This window comes from Mytilus californianus, unplaced genomic scaffold, assembly GCF_021869535.1.
Source record: "Mytilus californianus isolate M0D057914Y unplaced genomic scaffold, xbMytCali1.0.p SCAF_4, whole genome shotgun sequence".
In the NCBI taxonomy this organism is placed as follows: Eukaryota; Metazoa; Mollusca; class Bivalvia; order Mytilida; family Mytilidae; genus Mytilus; species Mytilus californianus.
Window position 1 is genome coordinate 19280377 of NW_026262690.1, and position 23943 is coordinate 19304319.

The 23943-nt window shown below is 31.5% G+C and overlaps 1 protein-coding gene across 20 annotated transcripts in view; it reads right to left on the reverse strand.

Annotated features, from left to right (window-relative positions):
* Positions 1–1558: 1558 nt before the first annotated feature.
* The window catches only part of LOC127737623 (muscleblind-like protein 2a), a 177089-nt gene continuing 154704 nt past the window's right edge, over positions 1559–23943 (reverse strand). For 17 of the 20 annotated variants that reach the window (XM_052248463.1, XM_052248465.1, XM_052248461.1 and 14 more), the window contains 5 exons: positions 18529–18594; positions 17540–17693; positions 15353–15436; positions 9138–9222; positions 1559–7895 (listed from right to left, as the gene is read on the reverse strand). In XM_052248463.1, the coding sequence (XP_052104423.1) occupies positions 9188–9222; positions 15353–15436; positions 17540–17693; positions 18529–18594 (339 nt within the window). In that variant the 3' untranslated portion in view covers positions 1559–7895; positions 9138–9187. The remainder of the gene's footprint in view (positions 7896–9137; positions 9223–15352; positions 15437–17539; positions 17694–18528; positions 18595–23943) is intronic. The other 3 variants (XM_052248478.1, XM_052248474.1, XM_052248475.1) reach the window with 2 other exon arrangements.

The following is a 23943-nucleotide window of genomic DNA, read 5'->3' on the forward strand; positions in this document are numbered from 1 at the left end:
GTTTTCTGTTGTTCAGTCTTTGGTTTTCTATTATGTGTTTTGTATACTGTTGTTTGTCTATTGGTCGTTTTTCGATTTTTGCCTTGGCATTGTCAGTTTTTTTCGACTAATAAGTTTGGGTATACTTTTGTTATCTTTCGCCTCTCTTTGTATGTCTTGCGTATATGTATGCATGTGACGATTATCAAAGCTCAAAAGATCCTATGTTATTTTTATATGACACGCCGACTTCGAAAAGAATTTTAGATTTGATTTGATTTCTTAAGCGATCGATATTTTTTAAACGCTGACGCGAAAAAGGACACAAAATGAAATGTATAACGTAAAATGTAACTATACTGATATTATCGTTCGCTCAACATAGAAGCTGATTAAGAGAAGTGCTAATAAAGCAAACATTAATTGTCATTTGTCCAATATATATATATATATATATATATATATATCACGAGCTTGCCAGACTGGGACGTAATATTATTTTAGGTCCCCTTTCCTGATTAGGGTCTTTATCATAAACTCGCATCGAGTGCAAGGAATTCATCTACTGTAAATTCAGAAATTATTGCGTGCATTCATTAATGCGATTTTTGTGGAAAGGACAAACATGAGAGATTAATTATTCAGGAAAATCTGCATACAGTTTTTTATATCAGATATCAGAATGCGAGTTCTTATTATTGCGATACTCACTCAATCACATTATTCGCATTAATAAAAACCTCGCTATAATTTCTGAATTTACAGTAACTATTTTTTTTATTTTCGAAAAAGCAAATCCAGATCTATGTAATGCTAATTTGCAAAAAACTGTATTGAACAATTACATTTTTATTTCGTTTTTCGGTTCAAAGATCATGATAGTATTGACTTGAGTTTTGCAAATATGTGCGCTCAAGAATTTTTGTCTAGAAGCTCTACTGTATAGAATCCAAGTTAAGTAACTGCTATTCAAAGCTGACAACTTATCGTTGCATCTATTATAATGTCCCTTAATGGTGCAAGTATATTTAGATGTTGAATACGTCGACATTGAGTACATTTTATTTTTTATTATAAATCTGTAGAGAGACAAATCGGAACATCTTTCTAGATCGACTCATTTGGTATAGTTTTACCCAAGACCAGAAATTTGACATGAAAATCGAGTGTAGGACACAAAATGCCGCCTACTCCTAGTTCAAGATTTACATTTATGCAGTAAAGTAAATGGAACCTTCAATAAGCCATCCTTTTGTATTACAAAAGAGTTGTTTGGGGTATACTACACTTGAACGAACGTGACTAATTTTGCTCACTCATTAAGACCTGGATTACAAATGAAGATAGCCTTTGCAAATAAAGGTGTAACCAGTCAATTGTGACATATAGTTTGAGGGAATTTCAAATATTGTTTTCTATCAGTCTGAGAGAAAACATAACAGTCCGAGTAGCGATCGCTTTCATTTACCGGTTTTAGAACCTACTTTATTGATCAGTGTCAAAACTTAACAGCATTTTAAAGCGCACAGTGGTCTATTCATTTCAACGAGTAATGGCACTAAATAATCTAAAAAGGCAGTTTAAATCACTTTAAATTTTATATATTAAGAACGATTAAATTTGTACATCACTTGGTGACGATTTGGAAAAACTTCCGTGAAAAAAAAATGAAAAGTGAAAAAATTAATCACTACCGTTTTGGTTTAATTAAAAAAAAGATATCCATTAACCAAAATAATTATGTACACAATAATCTTAACAAAAATCATAAACAATGATTCAGATAAATTAACAACGAAAAATATACCGAGTCTGACTCGGGTCTTTGACAAGTACACTGGAAGACACGTCTTTGGTCTTACAATAACATCTACAACAGAAAGGTGCCAGCATGTCAAGTGCAACCTACTGAAATGCATGCTGGGTAAACATTCAACTATCCTGGGCTAATTGCCAATCCTACATTTGATTGGTTGCAGGTGTAAGCCTTTTAAGCGTGGCATTGCCCTTGTTTGCTAGCCTTCCGACTGCAGATATTCACAACTTTTTCTTCCTTCGTTGGCACCCAGGAAATATTTTGGGAACTGAACATAAACACATAGAGATTCAACTAAACAAATAAAGATATAAAACTTCTGAGATCATTTTGGAATATTGAAGATTTTTACAAAATATCTTTAAGCTACTGAACCAATAAAATAGCACCACTACAAAGCTAATCGGTGGGCCCTCTACTGATGAACACGTGGTTATAATTTTGGCAAGATTAATTTAGGCGACACTGCCAGAAGTATCAATTGAGAGTGAGCAAAATGTTTTAACATAAATGCATGTAATACATAGCTGGTATTAAAAGCAAATCTTTAAAAGCTTTTCTGCGCGCCAGCAGCAAGTTACAAGAAAAAAATAAGCATTTCCCAAAGTACCTTCTAAGTGCCACCGCAAACTTTCCTTTCACAGTGCAATATTATCCTGTACTGTACGTAGAAAATTGTAGCTCAAGGGTCTCGGGGCTACTTTACCTTCAGCACAGAAGGGAAACACTGGATTTATCCAGCATACAATCTGACCAAAGACTATCTGTAACTAATGTGCGAACTAAATTTTATTATGACTCTTTTTATAAAAGGAAATATATTATACAAATTTATGAATTTGAACATGGACACCGGGTCAATTCCGAACATTTGTAGAAATACACACATGAAACTTAGCACCAAATCTAAGAAGACCAATTTTTAGTCAATGTGTCTTCAAATTGTGACTTGCAAATAATATTATTACCAACAAACCGACACACACATTGCACCAGCTACTGTTTTAAACAGGAAATCTACACCATTTGTTCCAAAGCTTTCCACATTCTAAGTTAATGAACAGAGAAAAGAACTGATGGTATTCAAACAAAAGGCATTATATAAATGCAGTTCTGGTGTTGGTCTGTGGGCCAGGTCAGAAATATATATGAATATATTCCTTTTCAGTTGAACACATATTCTTAAATGCCCTATCAAAAGTGAAAACCAATGCTTTATCATAGAATCTTTTGTTTTGTTTTGATGTTATTTTTGATAATTTGCAATGATGTCTCCAACATGGTCACAGCATGGTGTGAACAAATATTCTTGCAATTAGTCGATTTAGTTTAATCTTAATCTAGATATTAAAAATAGCCAGACTTGAAATAAAGTTGGATTAAAAAGTGACCAGTTTCGAGTATAAACCAGCATTCTAAATTGCTTGTGTTATTTCTGCATACAAACATTACATTTCAGAGAAAAAAGAGAGACCTACTTTTGTAGTAAAGGCATTTAGTTTTCACTACATATGCCTTTTGTTCGAATACCAAGACTGCTGATTTAAAGGCAAATGTTGACACAATGCATCTAAAAGATGCCGTGTCGGCTGGAAATTCTTGCTAGGTGTAAATATAAGAACACTCTAAAACCTTGAGCCGGAGCTCACTGCAAAAGGACAAAGGAAGTGAGATCATGCAGAAAAAGAGCACAACACAGTTTACTAGTATGTATAATGGTTATATTCTAAATCATATATTTATTTATGCTTCTCTTTCAGAGTCCTTTACAAGCTAAAGCAAACAACACACTGTAAGCAACATGATGTCCTTATGGACGCATTTATAGCAAATAAGCTTAAGCAATTCTACATGTTATAGCTCTGTAAGTGGATCTGTGTGCAAAATTAGCACAAAATCATTATGTAAATAATAAATGATGTTGTTTTTGTGAGTTCAAATAAAACCATCACCGGCTGACAAAGATATATAATATGATGGCTGCTGATATGAACTACAAGGCATGCATAATTTTACCATTTAAGTTGTTAAAAATTAAGCCGTGAATAATTATTCCTAACAACCAGTATTGATAATCCTTCCAAGATATTTTCACATTCTTTGAATCAATTTTAGTTAGCTATTGACAATCCAATCAGATTTATCCAACTAGATGTAATTCTAAAATCCAATGGCCTGCCATCTTTTAACTGCTCCAATTTGTTTAGTTTTGAAACAGCAAATCTGATTGGATGACCAACTATTACAACACACAATTAAAATTTCATTTTCAGAAGCAGCTGCTAAATATACTGATGGGCACTTGCTGAGAGAACTGTTTGACAGTTCTTTGAACAATTGAGATTCTATCTATGCAAGAACAAATCTTGACAGGGAATATTATCTTTCCAACATTCCCTCCAATAATATAAATTAATATTTTTTTCTGAATTTTGTGATTTTGCTGTACAAATCAAACACTGAAAAACTACTTATTTCTAAAAATTTGAATTAACGAAAAAAAAATTAAACACAATTCATTTCAAGCTTGTTCAAACATAGATAATTGCACCTCAATTGTTCACACTTAAGCAAACAAAGCCATTTACATTTATAATGGTTCATACCGTTAATTGTTTGACACTACTGGTATGCAAGCTTAGACTTCTCGGATTTCTTATATAAAAAACTTTGCCCGAGACAAAATCTCTATAATTTTACACCAAAATATCTTGAAAGCGAACATTTGATGTTCCTTTTTTTCTATCCATATAACCAATGCATGAATTGGAGTAATCAAAAAATATATATACATGTCATAATAATTATGGTAACATTCATACAACAAAGAACACATTCCATGCTGCATGTTTAACACACAGCGTTTAAGACTAATATAATGTGATCATTCAACAAGTTTGTTTTATACAAATGAAATATCCAATCTCTGCTTGAGAATAAAAAGTAATTAAAACTTAAAAAATATGCTGGTAGGAGAGACACAACTTATTCCTGGTCTGTTTTACCTTTAAACATGCAGTTTTATGTTTCAAATTCATTTTCAAATTAAAATTTCTTTCAAATACATCATCGGCTTGACAGAAAATTTTGTATAAATTTAAAACTGCATTGTCAATGTATCAATTTCCTTATTTTCAAAGTTCGAAAACATATTAAAGGCTTCTGAAAACATGGGTGTTCATCCGGCAAATTAAATTGTAAAGACACATTTTAAATGCATCTAACAAAGACAAAAACAAAAATAGAAATGAAAAATTTGTAACAAAGCACCAACTAAAGACAGAACACATTAGTTAACCTGCGTAGTATACAGATGGGCTAGAAAGACTTTGGTTTTAATTTTAACTGTGTCATGTCTCATTTAATATTAAAAAAATAAACATAGCAGAGATTGGATTTAAAAATAATGAAAAAAAGATGACACTTATTAAAAACCACTGTTAACAAATGACTAAAACTACACACTAACATTATAATATCACAAATAATTTTAACAGTTTGTCATGTAAACAATTGAGAAAGTAACAAGTTGATATGGCATCAATGAAATAGATGAGAAAAAAAAATAATCATTTCAAAATAAAATGATTTTTTGTTAAATAATTGCATGGAAATAAAAAATATAAGTTTTAATAAATTTTTAATAAAATATTAAGTTTGAAATACTACATCTCTCTTGAAATTTGATGAAACTATTTTGAACATAATAAAATTTTTCCATTTACTTCATTTACTTATCTAGAGAAACCTTTTATAAGAGATCATGATTTTAATATAAGTTTTGGCAAACAAAAAAAAAACACCTTTAAAAGACATATTTTTGTAAATGTTTATAGAACTGAAAACTAAGACATATTTATGGCACTTCGATATAAAAAAATCGTCAGAAAATTTTCAGCAAGTACAGCACTATATATTCCTAAGAAATTATATGCAAATAGATTTTAAAAAAGTTAACAAATGGACAACACTCAAAAAACTTGAAATATTTCTTTTTGCTAGAGACAATATTTTGGGGGTAAGATGACTGAGACAAAATTTATCCATTACATGAAATAAGTAGTATTGAATTTTTTTAATTCAATTTCTTGACCAAAATTAAACAGATAATTTGGCATAAAGATAAACAAAAAGAATGGAACTTTTCCTTTTTCGTTTGGGAGGGCGTAAAAATAAACTTTTTGTTCACCTATGAGCAGACCTACAGTTTGCTAATCTTGCATAGAAAATTTACTATAAAACAGAAGCTTTCAAGCATCTTTTGCACAGATTAAAAAATGTTGTTTTTTTTCTTCTTAACTAGTATATTTTTACAATAAGAAGTACAAAAGTAATCCAAATCTTTAAAATCCTAAATTGTGTATGAATTCTTAAGAAAATATAGAAGATTTTTTTTATTAAAATCACTTTGTAGTAAATAACATCATAATAGGTATTAATAAATTACTTATAAAAGACTTGTGTTTAGAAATAATTTTTGTATCTGTATAAAATAAACCAAGATATGCTGTACAACTTGTAATGAATATATTTACACCTTTAGAAATTAGCACTATACATTGTACAAGACTACCACCACAAAACACAAAAATATTGTAAAGAAGTCAGAAAATGGTTGAAATTGGTTGTAGGTTGTAAGTCACACGAGGACCAAAAAAACATTTCATTATATGGCACATTTTATTAAAACGTTCAAACAAAACTTGTTCATATCAAATAATAACACAATAAAGTCATTTAACATTACAGTGTCAAAAATAAAACTAACAATTCACTATATCAAAAACAAAATATTAACTTTCTTTTTACATACAGATGGGAAGGAATTTTATAGAAATTATCAGCGTGTAGGCAAACTGGACATTAGGTATGATCAAATATATCTCTTTCACAGTCCTTTGATTGCTTACAAGCTATCAAACTCAATGGAGTCTCAATGTAACTGTCAATAATGTTATATTCTAAGGGTTTGTAATGTTAAATGACTTTATTTTAATGTGCATTTTATGATTGCACCATTTTCATCAAAAAATATAATTTACAACAATTCTCCAATCCTTACCTTAAAACAATGAACTAGCCCATGTAGGACTAGCCAACTGTTCTAAAATAAAGATGTGAAGGTCAAAATATTCAAACTAAAGTAACTCATTAACAAAGTAGAAAAATACTAACACAAAGCTGATAGCAGAATTTTGCTAGCAGTTTGTGATGAAGACATATGTTGAAGCATTGGACTTTCCTTGATAAATTAGCTCACTATCGCACATCAGTTTAAAAAAAAAGTAGGTCACTCACCATGGTTTGCTATGAATATGGTTATTAGAGTTTTAGACTAATTATTGAATAATTACATCTTCAATGTGGGTATATTGATTTTATCAATTCTTTAATCTGTGTAAAGAACACAAAAAACCCAATCTTGAAATGATTAACTACTAAACATATTTTGTTATAGCCAATCAATGGTGAATGAATACTTCTCTATTTATACTATCCTGCATTGCTATGTAACAATTGTGTATAGATGCGTAACTAACCCTTACTTGTTAAAAAATCTTGCGTAGTATGAATTAGCAAAGGCTTGCAAGCCGATAGATCATACTGAACACATTATCAAACTGTATAGAAGGTTTGAGCAAAATTGTGTATGTGTGTGGAGAACTAAACATGGCACAGTTGAACAAATATGTTAATAGAATTACTATTTCCATACATCATGGGAAAATTATTTTAATTCAGCATTGGTAAAGTAGTTGAACGTGTCTGAAAATAATATGGCAACCATTAACTTGTGTGTCACCGGAGACAAACAATAAAGAATTATCTAAATAGCACCTTTCTAATGAAATGGCCACTTGTGTTAAAATGTATAACAAGTCAATTCAACTCTTTATCCAATGGCAGGAATCATATAGTCAATTAAAACAAAATAAAGACAGGTTTGACATCACTTGGATGTTTGGAAGAAACTTTCACTGTCATTTTGCAGGTGGAAGTTCTACAGGAATATGATAATATTTGCACATGGGACGTGTGCATTTTCCTCTGACAGAGTCACGACAGACTGTAACTTTTCCATCCACAACTTCAACATATTCTGTAAAACAAAGTACAATTTATTTTAGAGGCAATAATTTTTTTTTACTTTAACACAAAACAATATTATTATGATTAGAAATGTAACTTGTTACTACTATTAATTCAGAAATTGTGTGCATTTATCGTTGCAATATTTTAAGAAAGGACAAAAATGCCTCACCTGCCTAACTGATCACGATTCAGTTGAAAGTCTTTTAGATAAAGGTTTTACTGTAGGTATCACATAAACTTAACATTATAAATGATCCATGAAAATGATGTTGAGGTCAGATGAATCCTGCAAGACTGACATGTTCACCTTAAAATCATTCCATACACCAAATATAGTTGACCATTCGCTTTTAGTATTTAAAAAGCCGACCTTATCAACAAAACTAAATGTTGACCAAAGAACCATGATGATAGGGTAAAGGTCAGATGAACCCTGCCAGAGAGACATGTATACTTCGAAATCAATCCATTCACCAAACATAGTTGACCTTTTGGTTAAAGTACATGTGTCTGGAAAATAGACTTGACAGCTCAAATTTAATGTTGATCACTGATCCATGAATGTGGTCGAGGTCAGGTGAACCCTTTCTGATGGACATTTTTTCCTTACAATAACTCTATAAATTCTATATACATGTATCAAGCTCAGTTGTCTTATTACATTCATAATAACTTCCAAAAGAATCATGCAATTCTTTTTTAGTTTTTTTAAGCAGCTTCTGAACCATGAAAGAGAGTCTTTTTGAATTTGCTTTTATTAACTACGAGCATTTGTTGATATAGTATCATTCAGTAATGATTAAGGTATCTGTATACAAGAATTGAGGTATCCAGGTATTCTACGTTCTGAAATGTACATCTTAACACAAAATGTTTTCACAGGATTAGCATCCTAATGTCTTGCATTCTGTGACATTTGTCACAGACAAGAAAATAAAACCACCTCAAATAGTCTATATTTAACAGCATCAGACTTTTGTGAAATCTATGAGAGAATTAAATAAAAGGAGAAAAAATATAATATGCGGATGACTTCTTTAAATTTGTCTACTTTTTTTTTGAACAAAAGTTTAGACAAAATAATATGGAAAATATTTCCTTAACTAGCAATTCTGATTCCTTTGGTCTGTTTTTCTTACATAGCATTTGAAAATCATAACTTAAGAAATATTTCAAAATATTTCACAAAACCTATGAGGATGTTAAACATAAATTAATTTTAATGGCCTAAAAAAGTCATAGAACTCACCTTCAAGTACATGCACATACTTGCATGTTGGCCTATTACATTGGCCTAACCTAAAATCTCGGCATGCTGGGAGGCTGTCCAGTAACTGTAACAGCAAAATAAACAATTTATACATTTAATAGCCTGTAATTTATATATATCAAATCAAATTATTAAAATAGTCTAGCATTAATTGTCTTGTTTAAAATTAGTTAGCAGATAATGAACTGGATTAGAGGGTAAAGCAGCTATTAGTTATGTCTCCCGGAATAACTGTTGAGGTTAAAGCGGCCATTAGTTATATCTCAGGAGAGTAGCAGCAATTAGCTATGTCTCCTGTTGGCAATATCTGAACAGATAAAGATAATAAGGGAAAAGTAAAAAATACTCTCACAGATAAAAAATTAACAACTATGTTATGATTCAGGAAAGTAAATAAAATCCTGGTAAGAAAATACTAAACATCTAGGAACAAGCTTTTGATAATCATTAAAATGGTGAAGGACTCAAAATTAGACTTGGATTAATGATAAATGCTATGTTACTGGATTTAACTTGTGGTATAAAACATACATCTGTTATTCTAATGCATGAGAATAAAGCCTAATATGTCAGAGATCCTCAGAAATAAATCTGAGGTCATACACCAGAAAATATCTTTCTAGTATTCATAAAAAATTAATAAAGAAGATAATATTAACTCAAACAAAAATTCTATTGGAAATATAATTATGTATCACCTTTAGATACAAATCAATTAACTTTGGATCAGGATTTCCTAGGATGCAAAAATGTTTAAAATGTGTAATAATGTATAAAAATTGTCTTCAACAGAAAATGAAGAAGCACTTATTAATATTTCTTGTCAAGGATTAAGGACAAAAAATTGAAAAAAACATTTAAGGATATCAAATAAACTTGAAAGTTGATAGGTTTCATCAATTAAAATTCTGTGGAAACTAGCAATTTATTGCTTTTTGACAGAAATGTTATCCTTATGTGTTTAAAATTTCCTGGTCCTAAATTAATATTCTTCATACGTGTATACATAATGTTTTTGCAGGCTATTATCCTAATTTGAACCTGATAGCATTAATCATTACAATTTACTGAATCAAAAAATTTTCTTTGTTGTGATAACATTTTTTCATGCAAACTACTTTTTTTTGCATGGTAAAAAAGCTCAACAACTGAAAATGGTCACTGGTACTAAGATATTTTTAAGAAAGTTTTTGCAATGTTTAAGCAAAGGATAGACATGTAATCTGTGGATCGTGAAAAGTTTGAAATACCTCTGAATGACTTGATATAAAAATAAGGAGATGTGGTATGATCGCCAATGAGACAACTATTCAACAGATCAAATGAAATTGCCAATGAGACAACTATCCAACAGAGACCAAAAGAGATTGCACACGAGACAGCTATCTAAAAGAGATTGCCAATGACACAACTATCCAACAGCAACCAAAGAAGACCCAGTGAGACAACTATCAACTGGAGACCACAAGAGACAATACTACTATCCAATATAAACCAAAGGAGACTGATTTTACTATCCACTGGAGACCAAAATAGACTGAAACAAATGTCCATCCAAGACTAAAAGGATGGTCTACTATCTATCGGGATCAAAGGAGACTGAGATTACATTCCACTGAAAACTAAAGGATCAGAGACAACAATTCACTGGATACCAAATAAAATTGAGACAACTAACAACAATAAACCAACAAAGACTGAGAAAAATATCTACCAGAGACCAAAGGAGACTGATACAACTATCCATCTAAGACCAACGTTGACTGAGACTCCTATCCACAGGAGACCAAAACTGTCCAACTGAAGCCAAAGGAGTCTGTTATAACTATCCACTGGAGACCAATGGAGATTGTGACTACTATCCACCCAAGACTAAAGGAGACTGATAAAATAACTGAGACTTCTATCTACTGTAGACTGAGACTATAATCCACTTGAAACCAAAGGAGACTGAGACTACTTTCCATCCAACACCAAAATAAGACTTCTATCCACCGTAGACATAGACTATTATCCACTCGAGACCAAAGGTGTCTGAGACTTCTTTCCATCAGAGACCAAAATAACCGAGACTTCTATCCACCGGAGACTTAGACTTCTATCCATCAGAGACAAAAGGAGACTGAGACTACAATCCATAGGACACCAAAGGAGAGTGAGACTATTATATACCAGAGACCAAAGAAGACTGAGACTAGTATCCATCTGAGACCAAAATAACTGAAACATCTATCCATCTGAGAGCGAGATTATTATCCATTAAAGAACCTAAGACTACTTTCCATCCAAGACCAAAATAACTGAGACTTCTATCCACTGGAGACCAAAGGAGACTGCGACTATTTTCCATCCAAGACCAAAATAAGACTTCTATCCTATCCACCATAAACAGAGACTATTATCCAATTAAGACCAAAGGTGTCTGAGACTACTTTCCATCAGAGACCAAAATAACTGAGACATCTATCCACCAAAGACTGAGACTACTATTCCTCAGAGACAATAGTAGACTGAGACATCAATTCACTGGACATCAAAGGAGATTGAGACTATTATCCACTGGAGATCAAAGGAGACTGAGACTTCTATGCATCACAGATAAAAGTAACTGAGACAATTATCCACAGAAATCTGGAGAAGCCTGAGACTACTATCCACCAGAGACCAAAGGAGACTGAGAAAACTATCCCCCATAGACCAAAGAAGACAGAGACTACAATCCAAATGAGACCAAAAGAAACTGAGACTACTATCCATAGACCAAACTAGAATGAGACAACTATCCACCGGAGCCCAAAAAGGACTTTTCTTACTGTCAAATATTCTGTTGTTTCAGCAGTAAATATAATGATCATTCATTGAATACTTTTATGTTTCAGGGATTTGTTTCATTGTCTTTGCTGTAATGATATTTTTAGATCTGTATTTTTCAGGTTGCAAGAGTGAATACACAGAAAATCACAACATAATCAACAACTGCTATATTTGGTAAATTTAACTAAAAAACTGAACAAATATAATAAAGAAAAGATCAGAAAAAGCAATGTAAATAATAATAAAAATAACAAAAATAAACATGTTTACATGCATAATAGCCTGCATACACCAATACATCAAGAAGATTAGGAAGTTTGTCATTTGTAACATCAGGGGCTCTTTTCACAAAAAAAAACTTTTGACAAAAAATTGATAGAAAGTTGTACTGAAATGTTCATGACTTAAAAGAGTATTTTTTCTCTAAAAGATTTTTAGTGAAATTGGTCACAGTGCTTTCAAAGATCTCATTTAATAGATTTTTGAAATTGAAATTATATAGAAATTTATTATTTATTATGTAAAGGGATAAAATATTATAAAATTCCAGTTCATTATCTATTAACAATTTACAGGCTTTGAACTTTAAGGAATTTGTCTAAAATAATCTCTTCATTTCTAAATGAAGGATTTGTCAGGTAAAAGAACAGTATTACTGCTTATTCCCTTGAAGCATAGTAAGTAAGTTATCTTGCCTTTGTCTACTGCGAAATGGAAATGTCATTGTTTATATTATTCAGTGGCAAGAATATCTGGCCAGCATTGAAGCTTTTTTATTTGGATAGTTACATTTTACTCTAGCTAATCTAGCACTTTGTTTTTTTTTGTATTAGAAAGCAAATCATCATCTTTAAAATTAATTTTCTTAATATGAATACTATCTAGCTAAGAAAGAAAATTCTAAGGTTTGGATAACTCTACTGTATTATGTGTTGAATATTAGTACAATTAGTAAGTGGTTAGTGGTGCATTGATTTTGTGATTAATACTTTTTATATTTGTGATTGTACATCTAAAGCTTACCAATATTTGAAAGATCAAGTTAACAAATTTCCCTTACTGTCCCCCCTTACTTGGTTGTCCCTAGCAGAATCACATTACACAACACTACCTGTCCATTCTGGTCAAAGTAATTTACGCTTTGTGCGTTAGTAGGTATCAAGGTCGCAGGGGCTGTCACCAGGGCGGCGCCAGCTTCAGCAGGGTTTACTACCAGTGGCACTGTAGTTGTCATGGCGATAGTTAAATTGGTGCAGATGTTGAAGCAAATGAGCACCACATGCAGGTGACCAAAGCAAATTATAAAGCACACAGGAGGAAGAGCATGAAAAGAATGAAATAAAACAATTTCATTGGCTAAGGCCCATAATAAAATATTGTCTAGTTTCTCTCTGAGTTCTATTATAACAAATTTAAAATTCATAAATAATCCATTTTGGAAGACGTTTGAATTCAGATGAGAAACTTAAACAACCTTTTATATGGGTATACAGTGTGAAAATTTGTTAAATTAAAATGTTAAATAAATACACAATATATACAATAAAACATAAAATGCAAATGAAAATTAGAAAAGCAATGTTAATAAATTATTACAACTAAAAATGTGCTATCACCATAAATATGCTACAACATACAATGATGTTTTAGTTATGTGTTGACTCACAGTGACTACTGCACGATATTTTAATAGCCATTGTTATCTGGATACACATCATTTCAAAATTATAAAAAATAAGAAACTGCTAAGCTACATTGTATCTAGTTCTTCTGAAGGTCACATTTGGTAAACTAGTTTTATTCGAAATTTAACATTAAGGTCTCCATGACAACTAAAATTGACTCATTCAAAGGTAAATCAAGCAATAGTCACATATGAAAAACAGCTTGTGATTCTAAACAAGTGAAAAATTAGTATTGAAAATGTAAATTTAAGATCATTCTTCAATGGGTAGATTATAATTTAAGACAGAGTCCATTCGATATAACAGGTATGATGTGATTATGTCATTCTACAGAGTTCATTCTAGAGGTAGATCAACATAAATGTGATCATGTCATTCCACAGAGTTCATTCTAGAGGTAGATCCACATAAATGTGATCATGTCATTCCACAGAGTTCATTCTAGAGGTAGATCCACATAAATATGCTGTCTCATTCTAGAGGTCGATCCACATAAATATGCTGTCTGTTGATCTTAATTTTGGGTGCTAAGTGTATGTGTGTATCAATACTCATCTTTCCTAACAATTTATCTATGCTTTAGATTTAACCAAATTTGTATATTTTTTTCTTATTTTTGGAATAAACAAGGCTAAAAATTTAAAAAGACAAGCTTATGACTTCACCTGTGAGTGAATGGACATAACACCAACTAAGAAACAGACACAACAATCATAGTAGACATAAAATGACTATAAGATATGGATCACCAGGTCTCTTCAGATAAACACATGATTTCTAACTGATGTTTTGTTTGTTGATTTATTTATTCAAGAAAATTATCTTTTCTCAGTCTGTAGTTAAAGTTACTTCAACTAATCTTTCTTAGACATAACTCGCACTTTTCAGAATTTTGAAAAGAAACTGTGTCTAATTAGGAGATAACTGTATTGATTTTAAGCTTGGTTTGTGTAAAATGTCGGTTTGACTGTCACAAGCTGATTTTCAGATGCAGGAAGGATCTACATGTAGCTAAACAGATATTTGCAACAGTAAAACTAAATTTTTGTAGGCCAAGCTTAAGAACAATACAGTTATCTATTTATTATTGCACAGTAAACTATCATTCTATTTAGTCATTATTTCAGTGTAAAAATTCATAAAAAGAAAATTTGTCTTTTTTGGCAACTTAACAGTTTATATTTCATAGGTTTGCTTGCAGTGTCATATGTAAACACCAGGCACTTTAATGTTTTGTAACTTTTCAGTTTGCACATATCAAACAATTCCAGAATTCAAAATGGTAGCTTCTCTTAGTTCCAAACCAATAAATTGAGAATTTTACGCTAGTCTTTATTCAATCAAACCCATCAAAACAAGATAATTGCATTAGAATTAAAGGTTGATTGGTGTTAGCTTTACACCACATCAGTACAAAAAGCTATATCTCAGCAGACTTGATTACAGTGATGACAAGAAATCAGATCAATATTAATAAACAGCAAATCACCAAATTGAAATTCATTTAAATCATTTTTTTATGTTAGAATGAGTATTGATACACTTTGATCAGTGAATAAACTAATCAGAATCAGACAAACCAGCCCTTTCCCCTTTTGATGCATCACTCAGATTAATTATATCATCTATCCCTAGTATTCAGAAATAAAATATGTGAGATACATTAGAAGAGTTCATTCAAGGGAAATAACTCACTTGTTACTGGAGCCTGTTGCATCTGCATAGTGGAGAAAGTAGGCTGGTAAATCTGTGCTCCATTCATTGGACTAGCTTTACTGTCTATAAAACAATTTCATTTCAGTTATTACCTCCCAGTGAAATTTATAACCCAATACATGCAGTTCTGCCAACTTTTAATAACGCAAATGCGTGAGATTTGGCCAAAATCGTAAAGATCAAAGAGAAAAAACAATAGATCAAAGGAAAATGCCGCCAAATAAGCATGAAAATGTGTGAGTCTCACGCTAAATGCGTGAGACTTGGCAGCCCTGTACATGTAGCTCATATTCTACTCATATGTTTCTGTAGAATAAGGCACATTTAGGTACAAGGTAAGATCTAAAGAAGTTTAGAACTCAAAAAAGCAAAAAGCAAAATTTACCACTTCTTGAAGTGTCAGGGAATTATTCTTATACAGTGTAGCTTTAGGGGGAAAATCCTACACACATGCAAACTGCATTTTACCACAACAAACAGCATATATTTAAGTGGATTAATACAATAAAAAATTCGTAAGGGTTCCGCGGAACCCAGTGTCTCGCCTACTTTTTCTGTTAATCGCAGGCTCAACAAAAATGAGGAAGTTAATCAATAAAAATATTCCTCTTGATACTATCTTTTGATTGAAAGAAGGTTCTGTCCAAGTTTGGTAAAAATCCAGGATAGTTTATGAATCTAATAAATGTTTAAAAACTTTAACTGCAGACTGAATGTAATGTTAACTGGAAGAAAACAAAATTTCCTTCTAGATACTAGCATTTGATCATAAACAAGCTTCTGTCCAAGTTTGGTACAAATCCAAAATAGTATAAGAAATTTATTAAAATTTTAAAAACTTTAACCACAGAGTGAATATGTTGTTTCCTGGCAGAAAATCTAAGTCCATTTAAAAGTAAAATATGGTAAAAATGGATTTATTTTTTTACAAAATTTCCTTCTAGATACTAGCTTTTGATCATAAACAAGCTTCTGTCCAAGTTTGGTACAAATCCAAAATAGTATAGGAAAGTTATTAAAATTTTAGAAACTTTAACCACAGAGTGAATGTGTTGTTTCCTGGCAGAAAATCTAAGTCCATTTAAAAGTAAAATAAGGAAAAAATGGATTTATTTTTTTACAAAATTTACTTCTAGATACTATCTTATGATCATAAACAAGCTTCTGTCCAAGTTTGGTACAAACCCAGGATAGTTTAAGAAAGTTATTAAAATTTTAAAAACTTTAGCCACAGAGTGAATATTTGTGGACGCCGCCGCCGACGACGGAATGTAGGATCGCTATGTCTCGCTTTTTCGACTAAAGTCGAAGTCTCGACAAAAACAAACAAATTTTTTATTATTTTGGAAGATATTTGCAAACAAGCAATCTCTTGCTCTACAAAAATTTCTTTGATAACAATCTTGAGATTAAATAAATTTATCAGAGTAAGTCAGCAAAATAAAACAAGAGCTAAACCAAGGTCCTTATGTCTTATTGTTTAGTCCTGCACATAACCCGGCCTTTATAGCAAAATGTGGACAATCACAGCAGTAAATAAAATTGCTGTTAGTGGGACTGCTAGCTTTATAGTGCTCAGTTTAGTATGACAATGCTTATAAACTGAAGCTTTCTGCAACAAAAGAAATTAAGCAGATACAGCTTTCTTACATAAAATTTAAATAGAGATGGGCAGATTTATTTACATTTACTAATAGAACATTAATATGAATTAAATATATTCTTCAAAATAAAATAAAACTTTTTTTGATAAATTATTAGTTAAAATTTACAAAAAAAAGAAGCCTGTTTGTTAAGAAAGCTGTATCTGCCAAGCAACAGCTCAGCCATGATAAACATAAATGATAATGCAGTCTACTTTATCATCTTGATATGGGATTTTAAGAGTACCAGTATGTCAGTGTTAAGAAGCTTGTCTTGGTTCTTTTGCAATCAACTCATATACAAATCAAACCCCTAGAAATCAATAATCATAAACTTTTAAGTTTCTGATACTGAACAGTGTATACATTTTTAAGGCTAGATCTCAAAAGATAGGAATGAGGAAAATAAGTGACACAAATTAGTGGGATTCAATGGAATATGATATTACTGTCTGACAGGTGAATGATTTACAAACTGAGAAACAGGTTATCTTAAGAACGGAATCTATCCATCCAAACTTACAAGCCATAGGAAAGTACTGCTGTCCCTGCATGGCTGCTATAGCCTGCTGGTACGCTGCAAAATTCACAGGTTGTTGATACATGGCAGGTACTGGGCTCTTTCCATCAGCAATTGCTACTCTCTTGTATGGAATCATGGTTGGCATTGAGTTTTGCTACAAAAAAACAACGTACCATGCATCATTATGGAAAATAAAATGAAAAACTAATAAAATACAAACGTAAGCTAAAAAGCATTACTAAACTTAAAAAAAGAAATAAATGAGTTAATTTTAATCTAGCCTGTAGCCCTCTGGCCAAAACCTAGTGTTATTGTGTTGTATGCAATGTCAATACTTTTCTGTGTAAATGCCCAAACCCAAAATGCACGTAAAAGAAAACAATCACCGCAGAAACAAAGTAACTAATAGTCTACATAATTCTCAAGCAAAACTCAAGTTTCAGTCTCTAGTATATTTTATATGTACAATCCAAGCAGTTTTAGAAATTCTACATTAATATATATAAATAAATATACACTGCAATAATATTGACATATTTATGTTTATGTCTAACACGGTACGTTTTATTTTGAAAATGTTATTCAATGTTTTTTTATCATTTTTTCATTCTTTCAATTTGAAAAATTAACAATCGAATTTTGATTTTGCAAAATCACATGACATCTTCAAAACTGAATTTTGAGGAATCTTTGGGGGCAATCTCCAAATCCAAAATTCTGCATAAAAAAAAAGAAATTAAAAAGCCACAAAGAAAATATAAAATAGCAGTCATGCACTGCGTGATATTGTTTAAATGCTTGTGAAACAATAAATGGCTAAAATCAACAATGCAGTTTCATCTAAAATTTAGATGAGGCTACATTGAACAATGTCTAAATATAAAAGCTATTATTTATAGAGGCCAGGTCAGGTGATGGTCATGTGACAGTGCAAAAGTTTTCCTCAAGCATACTACAGCTACATGCAAAAGCTTGTTGGGATATAGTACCAGAACAAGATCATCAGTTGGGTCTCGAGGTCGCTTCTTCCCTTGAATGACCTCTACAACTTGCGGCTAATTAGTATGCAGAGCACAGTACATGGCGATCGGCCAATGAAATGGCGGCATGGCAGGGTTGGCAGCACATGACAACAGCAAGCAGCACAAGGCATGATGGGAAGATGAAAATAAAAAAGAAAAACAGCACCATCAGTAAATTTGTCAATCAGTCATGCACTTTTGTATGTTGTCTTAGTGTGGTCAAATTCTCCCTGCTAACAAATAAAGCAGAAAAAATGTTTAGAAAATCATGCCTGGTCGATTTAAAGAATAGATTACAAATAAGATGTAATTATTTTTTTTATTTCCTTGCTTTGAATTTTTGTTAGGAATAAAAATAATTACATCTTGTAGGAGTATTAACATATAATAAATAGCTGTGTTAATTACAGATCATTTACAACCTCTGCCAAGTAGTACAAGATTAATATATACTTGTGCTTTAAAAAAGAATAAAACTATCATGCATAAAGAAAAGAAAGATAAAACAAAATTTCTTCATATTTTGGTAGTCATTCTTTGGTGACATTTGAAGCCAGAAGTATTATACTGCTGCTACATGTCACATGAATCATGTCTGCAACTAAAAAGTTCAAAAGGCTAAACGGCAGGATTTCAAATTGCTGAAAATCAAACCAAGTGCATTTAGTTCCTATCACACATTTGTCTTGCTGCTTGGAGTTTATGTCTGCTGCCATTTTTATTTCAATGTTTTAGTTGACCAATTATTACCATTGGGACTGTATATTAGTGGACTGAATTTATCTGTTCCTTAAAATTCTTTATGATCATCAGAGAAACGGTTAATTGATTTTTAAAATATCTAGCTTTTGCATTATACTGTTAGAAATTGTTAAATATCCTTATTTTTTTCAAAAAGCAAAAACAGCACTTTATTACATATAAAAATAAGATGTGGCATGATTGCAATTGAGACACGTATCCACAAGAGACAAAAGGACGAGGATGTAAATAACTTAAGGTCACCGTCAGCCTTTAACAATCAGCAACACCCATACTGTATAGTAAGCTATAAAATGCATGCTATGGGCTTGGTTATTACTAAGTTGTGCTACAGCTATAAAAAATAGAAGGTGTGGTATGATTGCCTATGAGACAACTATCCACCAGAGTCCAAAGAATGAGTATGTAAAAAACTAAAGGTCACTATACGGTCTTCAGCAATGAGCAAAACCCATACTGTATAGTAAGCTACAAAATGGAAATGTATGTTATGGAATTAGGTTTCACTAAATAATGCTACAACCCGTCAATTGTTGTTTATAGGAGAGAACATATAACTAGTGCTACATAAATTGTAATTTGTGGGAGGAGCCATCACTCAGAAATGCTACATCATCAATAATTGTTTATTGTGAGGGAAATTATAAAGTTATAAACTAGTCAATTGTTGTTTATGGGTATCACTTAATAGTGCTACAGCTAGTCAACAGCTGTTTATGGGATTGGGTATCACTTAATAGTGCTACAGCTAGTCAACAGTTGTTTATGGGATTGGGTATCACTTTATAGTGCTACAGCTAGTCAACAGTTGTTTTTGGGATTGGGTATCACTTTATAGTGCTACAGCTAGTCAACAGTTGTTTATGGGATTCGGTATCACTTAATAGTGCTACAGCTAGTCAACAGTTGTTTTTGGGATTGGGTATCACTTTATAGTGCTACAGCTAGTCAACAGTTGTTTATGGGATTGGGTATCACTTAATAGTGCTACAGCTAGTCAACAGCTGTTTGTGGGATTAGGTATAACTTAATAGTGCTACAGCTAGTCAACAGCTGTTTATGGGATTGGGTTTCACTTAATAGTGCTACAGCTAGTCAACAGCTGTTTATGGGATTGGGTATCACTTAATAGTGCTACAGCTAGTCAACAGTTGTTTATGGGATTGGGTATCACTTAATAATGCTACAGCTAGTCAACAGTTGTTTATGGGATTGGGTTTCACTTAATAGTTGTATATGGGAGGGCTCAATACTAAGAAGTGTTACAGCTAGTTAATTATTGTTTATTGGAGGGGTATCAATATGAAGAGCAACAACAAGTACACATAATCTGAAAACATTTACAGCATGTAACAAGTCCATAGACACTTTTGCCCTGTTTTAAGTAAATGAAGCATGACTAAGGAGCTTTATTTTCTTCATGCAATTGAGATACATAGATGTTAATGAAACTGAATATCAAATTTAAATACTGGCATCAACCTCCTTAGAAAACTAAATATTTGTTGTGGAAGAGAAGATATCAGACAGAAAAAAAACCTGAGTAACATCTAGATAAATCATCTCCAGGCTCCAATGGTATAACTATCACAATCAATGATAACTCACAGCTGTCTTGGTGGTACCTCCTTTAATTGCTACAACACCTAAACCTCAACATGAAGGACAAGGAAACAAAATAGAAACAACCATTTGATGCAATAGTTACACCCTAAACAATAATTCAGGTCTTTCTGGAATCATATACATTAGTAGTAATAAGGGGCAGTGGTTCCATACAATAGTATTTCTGCAAAACACATTTCCCATCAGTAATACTACAGAAAAACATTTGACAAAAAGTATCATTCTTAGATTAAATTCATTTCTTTTTTTGATATATGCTGTTTTTAAACTTAGTTATGGTATAGTATAAAGAGAAAACACAAACAATCACAACACACATACTACCTTTCAGGTTGAATCTTCCTTTGTCTTCTCCAAGGCATGCATATAGTTCCAAACATATAACCCATTCAGCTTACTTGTTACTTTGGGGATACATATCAATGAGGATTGGCACCTACTTACAGGACTGGACATTTAATGACAATTGTAATCTGATATTTTTTTTTTATATCAAATAATTAGCAAATAGTTTTGTCATTTTTTCCACTGTTTTTAACATTTGGTCATTTAAGGAGTGGTCAATTTTTCTTTTCAAATCATCATGAAAACCTGGTAATTGATGACAGTGATAAACTCTAGGCAGCAAAACACTTATGTGATACCTTGCAAATTATAAATAGCTAGATCATTCAAATACACCATGTGCAGTATGTATAGCAACTGGTCGTAAATACATGTTTATCAACATGATAAAAAAATCAGGTATTTAACAACAAAGAATATATCAGCCAATAAGTTTACTTTTGTCTCTGTATTTCCCTAAAGTAACTAGCATACTGTATAAAAAAAGGTGTAAATTCAAATCTTCATTTTATCCTTAAAGTATGCAATAAGCTAGAATCTAAAACTAAGTTTTTTGGCCTCTCCCAAAAGAAATTAATCTGAATTAGGATATAATCCAACTGATATATTTCTCATTTTCTGACTCAATAATAAGTACTGTAGTTTAAATTGTATTTGGAAGTGTATTTATTTTCATTAATTTTCCTGAAAATGATTGCTCCTTCAGACCAAAATATTTGAAAGTACCGTAAGGTAAATGTTCAATAAGTACATTGAATCTCATTTTTTATGATACAAATCCTGAAATTAACTACACGATATAAAGGAAGTACAGTACCTTACATTGTAATAGATATACATGTGTACCTGATTTTTTCATGATACGCAACATACATATAGAATGTTTCAAAATACTTCTGTTCTTTATATGTATGTCAGTAAATTCACATAAATGGATCTTTTTTGATACTTATGTAACATGTGGATAGATATACATTTTCTATTACATTAACATATGCAGGGCATGAAATAACATTTGGTTGAAGGCATAATTTTTCATGAGTTCTGATATTAGTTTTTGTCAGATCCATCAAACAAATTTTTTGATACAAAAATATGATGAACTTCAAAATAAGAAAAACATTACTCAAGTAAGCTGAAGGTTGTGCAATGGTATAAACAAGTCAAATGGTTAAGGTTTTTAGATCAGGCCATGTGTTCTAGAGGAGACTTGTTCTATGACTGAAAAATCTTTGATTAAATATAGGTAATCAGTCATCAAATCCCCAATTAATTCATAAAATAAAGTTGGAACAGGACAACATCTATATCTTAGCAAAAATGCCTTTATACTATTGTAAAATAAATGACCTTTCTGTCAATTAAAACCAATCTTGACCTTTAACCTCACCTTACCACTGCATTTTTAAAACCAAACAACTCAATGTAATCTTTTTATTATTTATTTTATCCAAAGTATGAAATCTAACATTTTCTGTGTTTATCTTGATATTTAAACAGTCTTATAGATGATATCAATTCACCCTAAAGTTATCAGAGTGTTGCAAAGATTTGGTTGTCATGTAGATAAATAAATGGACCACAACATAAAAAGAACAAACTATTTATTACATTCATATACCAGCAGAAAAATAATAATTTATTTATCACCATAGTAATACCACTATACAATTTCTTGCATTCATCACAAGCAAACTTTTCACTAACAAGGTTTTTGTTTCACACATAAAACAATGAAACTTAAATTTATTCTGATAAAAATCTCTGGAATCAAATGTAGATGAGCAATCTTTTCAGACTTCCATTATATTTAATTTTTCAATTACTATAAATTGTTCTTATCAAACATGATTTAGTATGTTTTGGTTTTGCAACAAAACACAACAAAAAAATTATCATTGTAAGGTGTGAAACAAAAATATCTCCAGCTATAGTAATATGTTAAAACTTCACACTACCATAAGCTACAAAGCAACTTATAAAATAAAATTCATACAATAGTTCAGAGGTTAAAATATTCATCATGTGACTGAAATCACCAATGACAAGACATTTAAAGCATACCACTGTGATACTACTACAAGGCTGATGGTTAACCAGCCATTCAGAAGTATCAATATTGACTTTCCAGGTATATAACCAATCGTGTGTGACATGCTATATCTGGGTCACTGACTTGGCCTTGATGCTCACTTTTTACAGGTACCCCCTGATGAATATCAAAAGGTTTCATAGAAAACTAAGTCGATCTGCAATATTCAAATGAACAATTTAAATAAATCCGTTTTTTCTTTTTAAATGTACACGGCCTTTCGTGTGAAGGAAGAGGTAAACAGCAACAGGAAGTGATTCAAGCAAAGTTTTGTAGATCAAGTAACCTCAATAATTTAAATATATAGAATTACAAAAATTGTAAAAAAAATCCGATATGATTTGAATAAAAACAAAAACTTGTCAATATAGAACTTTAAGTAAACTTAAGAGTCAAAGAAAGATTTCTGTTTTGTTTTAGTCCCTAACCCCAATATAAAATGACGTGTGTATCTGTTCTGGTTTCAGCCATTGAACAGACTTTGCACTATGACTAATGCTAAGAGTATCATATACCAAAAAGCCCCGGAATACCATCCACCAAAAACTTTGCAAATT